Raw genomic sequence first — 4,351 nt, forward strand, 5'->3', positions numbered from 1 at the left:
TCCCCATCACATTATTATTCTTGTTTATGTTATAATCTCAAAATAGCTATTAAGACAAGGGGACTTAGAAGGAAGGGCTTAGAAAGAATATGCTCAAATGGGTAAACTGAACTTTCCACAAGTTGGCTAGGATGACCACGATTGGCACTCAGGTACCTGATTCCTGGTATAATTTGAAATAGTTTTATCTGTAATAATCAACTTTGGTGAAGATGCTAGTTGCTCTCAATTTTATATGAAACATACACACATGCATATACTTCCCAAATGCTTTTCATGTTGAGCTTCTCATAACAGCCTTGTGAGGTGAGGCTGGGAGGTTCTGACGGTGGTGGTGAGGGAACTATTAGAAGATGAAATAACTGCAGTTCACGATTAGCGTAGCCTCCGCAAGCGTGGCAAGACTGGAACTTTCAAGACACAAAACTGATAGTAACAAAGAACTCAACAGAGTTTCTATATGTGTCTATTACAAATTATTTTAGAAATAAAGATAGAAGGTCATTTCATAATGAAAATTTTAATATATGGTTTTGATAGTGTCTGGTATATAGTGACTATTGACAGTTTTATGTTAAATTGAACTGAGTGAAAGGATACATACACTTGAGCAAATCGGGGCAAAGAAGATGGCTCTAAGAGTGACCAACGGAGCAGAGATTCCAGAACCTCATGCGTGAGGTTCTGTCTGTAAGTGTGTAGTCAAAGATAAAGAACATGTATTTTAAGCAAACTCTATTGCTTTCCATAAAATCTTTTGATCTTGAATAAAGAAATACGTTAATCTTAATATACCGTTACACTTTTTAGACTTGCAGAAAACATTCAAAATAGTATGGAATTCATGTGTATCCTTCTCCCAGCTTCCCCTAATATTAATAATCACATTAATAACCATAGCACAATTATCAACACCAGGAAATTAACATGGTATTTTAATTTCAAACATGTAATTAATAGAAGAAACTAAAGCTAACCCAGTAATTAAGTGTACTTATACCAATAATTGTATCATTGGTTCTATAAGAAAATTAATATATTATTGTTTTAATGTTGGAGTAATAAACAGAACACTCATTCATAACTTCCACCTGTAATTTTTTTCTGTGCACTTCCTCATTTTGAACCACAACATACACAGTTTGTAAATGGCCTTCAGGTGTCGCTGATAGCACTGGCCACAGGCTGCTGGTCAAGGACATGCATACTTTGTCCCAGGTGCTCGCAGTCTGCTCAGCAGTGCACAGCCTCCTGCTCCCTGAGGGAGGGAGCCCTGCAGGGGATGGCTTCAGTCTCGAGCGTGAAACTTTTAGCCTTTGCTAAAAGTCCTTGAAGACTAAACCTTCCAGATATATTTTTGCTTGTTCATCTCTAGATTAATGAATCAGGTAGACTAGCATAATGATACTGAATGTAACATAACATGATGTCTTTTTGATGATAAATGCTGCTACAGTAAATATATAAATACAGGTTTTAATTAACAAAGGAAATGTGGAATTACTTTATATTCTGTGGCTTAAGAACAATATTTGAATATGATCTTATGCATGAAAATGCATAGGATGATATTTCTCTTGTTTTAATATAATTGTTTTCAAGATGAAGATGTTCCAGTGTTGAATCATCATCTTCTTTGGCATTGCAGATTTGTTCTGGAAGAATATGCCTAAGGAAAAGTAGATATAAAAGTCAAAATGGTCCAAGTAATATTCTGCCTTCATAGTTTAGGAGTTTAATTTTATATTTATTTTTAAATTTTATTTTTTTGCATTAAATAAAGTTAGATTCCTTTTTTTATATTATAAACCAGAAAACATTCAGAACACATCACAGATCTGAATGTGAGTAAATGAAGGCATGACTGTGTTAGAGTAACACAAGCATGGTTGTGCGCTGGGTTCAGAGGAAGATCTTCCTACTTGTGACGTAAACTAGAAGCACTGAAAGATGAGATTAATAAATTGACTACTGGGTGTTAAAGAATACATTTAAAAGACAAATGGCAAACTAGGAGAAGATATTTGCAACTTTTATCACAGATAAGGGCTTATATACAAAGACCTAAAAATCTAGAAGGAAAGGAAAAAAGGGGAAAAAAGAAGGTAACTAGTTCACAGAAGAAACAATGAAATGTGTGAACGTGAAAAAATGCTCGGTTTCATTCATGATGAGAGAACTGTAAGTTGAAACTATGGTGGCATATCACTCTCACCAGACTTGCTACCCAAACGTCCAAAAGCTCATCCACATGTCCTGACAGTGAGGCTGTGAAGGACCAAACACCACTGAAAGGAATTCCCTGCTCCATCAAAAGGATTTTTGCATTATCTAGCAAAATTACATGTGCATTTTATCACCCAGAAATCCCAGTTTTAGGAATCTATCCCAAAGTTAGACTGGAAAAATACAAAACAATTGAACAAAGTTGTGCATTGTAGCATTTGTAGTAGTAAAAGAATGGAAACAACAAAATGTGTATCGATAAGGAACTGGTTGCATAACATATCTGCAAAGTGCAATACTATTCAGTTATAAAACTGAGGAAATTCTTTATATACTGATATGGAATGATATTCTTGACATACTGATCATTTTTAAAAAGAGTGAAAGAAAGCACACTCTCTAGAGAGGGAAACAAAGTCTTCTGTGGAATATTTGTATGGTAATTATGGGGAGGATGGGAGAATATTAATATGTATGTATGCATTTACATACTGGAAATACTGGAAAATGCTTCCAGTATTGTCCAAAAGAAATACTGGAAGGATAAACTAGAAGTTAATTTACAAATTTAACCTATGGGGAAGGATGGATTAAAGTGTAAGGGACAAACATAGGAGAAAGACTTCTTAATATACATTGTTATACAGTTTAAACGTTGGAATCATATAAATGTTTGACATAGGAAAAATAATATTAAACAGAAAAATACCAATTTATAAAAACCAAAAATAAAGACCATTTCTGAACATGTATTAAGTTGTTGACACATTGTTACAGATAAAACGACTGTATATCAGGTATGTATCCTTTGTGGAACATACTCTAAAGACAAGTAGGGCTACCAAAAACATCATAAACTCCTTTGTTACTCATAATGATAGTATCATTTTCATACTAATGTTTATATATTGTAATATAATAAATGTAAATCGATATTGTTGGGAACCTAGATTTTGAATGTAAGATAAACAAGTTTAAAACAAAAGGAATACTCTATAATGTTATATTTGAATTGGGAATATCTGTATAAATTCATTCTTTTTCTTTACAAAATGCATATGTGTGTTTTTTTTAAAAAATGCATGTTTTCTGGCAGTCCACTTAAATTCCTCAAAACACCACAACACACTTGGGAGGAACATGCCTGGAGTGCAGATTGGATCCTCTGGGTACCGCTCCCATGAGAGGAGCTGGACTCTGGAGCAAGGCTGGCACAGGTGTGCAGTAGGAAATGTACTAGTTAGCTGTCCAACAGCAATGAGGACGGTCCAAGGACATAGGAGCCAGCTTGAAGGGCTACCATTGGCCAAAGACAGGACAGTGTAAGAGCAATAATTGTAGTTGATTGAAACATTCTGAATTTGTAAAACCATGTCCATGTTGACTCTCCAGAGAGAGACAGACAGAGACAGAGAGACAAAAACAAAATAATAAAACAAAAACACTTAACCACCAATTAATTTTTCCCTGAGATAGCCACTATTAACATTTTAATATATTTTATAGTCTTTTTATTCATATATAATGCATCTATATAATTTTCCAGTTTTATAAGGATGTAATCCTATATAATAAAGAGGTAATATGCAAATTAACCCTCACAAGATGGTGGCCTGCAGCCAGGCTGGCAGGGGGGTTAGTGAGGGACAACCAAACGACTGAATAAACAGGCTGTGTGGGGCGACCAGGCCATCAGTGGGGGAGGGGCGTGAGGGGTGACCAGGCCAGCAGAGGGGGGCAGTTAGGGGTGACCAGGCCAGTATGGGGGGCAGTTAGGGGCAATCAGGCTGGCACTCAGAGGCAGTGAGGGACGATCAGGCCAGCGGGGGGACAGTTAGGAGCAACCAGGCCAGCAGCAGGGGGCAGTTAGGGGTGACCAGGCCAGTATGGGGGGCAGTTAGGGGCAATCAGGCTGGCACTCAGAGGCAGTGAGGGACGATCAGGCCAGCGGGGGGACAGTTAGGAGCAACCAGGCAGGGAGGCAGGTGAGCAATTAGGAGCCAGTGGTCCAGGATTGTGAGAGGGATGTCTGAGTGCCAGTTTAGGCCCGATCCCTGGGATCGGGGCTAAACTGGCAGTCGGACATCCCCTTAAGGGGTCCCGGATTGGAGAGGGTGCAGTCTGG

At 37.6% G+C, this 4,351-nt stretch overlaps 1 protein-coding gene across 1 annotated transcript in view; it reads right to left on the reverse strand.

The window, feature by feature from the left end:
• Positions 1-504: 504 nt before the first annotated feature.
• ECM2 (extracellular matrix protein 2, female organ and adipocyte specific) overlaps positions 505-4,351 on the reverse strand; it is a 75,760-nt gene continuing 71,913 nt past the window's right edge. The window contains 1 exon segment of the mRNA XM_015570196.1: positions 505-1,669. Within this exon segment, the coding sequence (XP_015425682.1) occupies positions 1,501-1,669 (169 nt within the window). The 3' untranslated portion in view covers positions 505-1,500.

Source organism: Myotis davidii, unplaced genomic scaffold (assembly GCF_000327345.1).
Source record: "Myotis davidii unplaced genomic scaffold, ASM32734v1 scaffold287, whole genome shotgun sequence".
NCBI classification, from domain to species: Eukaryota; Metazoa; Chordata; class Mammalia; order Chiroptera; family Vespertilionidae; genus Myotis; species Myotis davidii.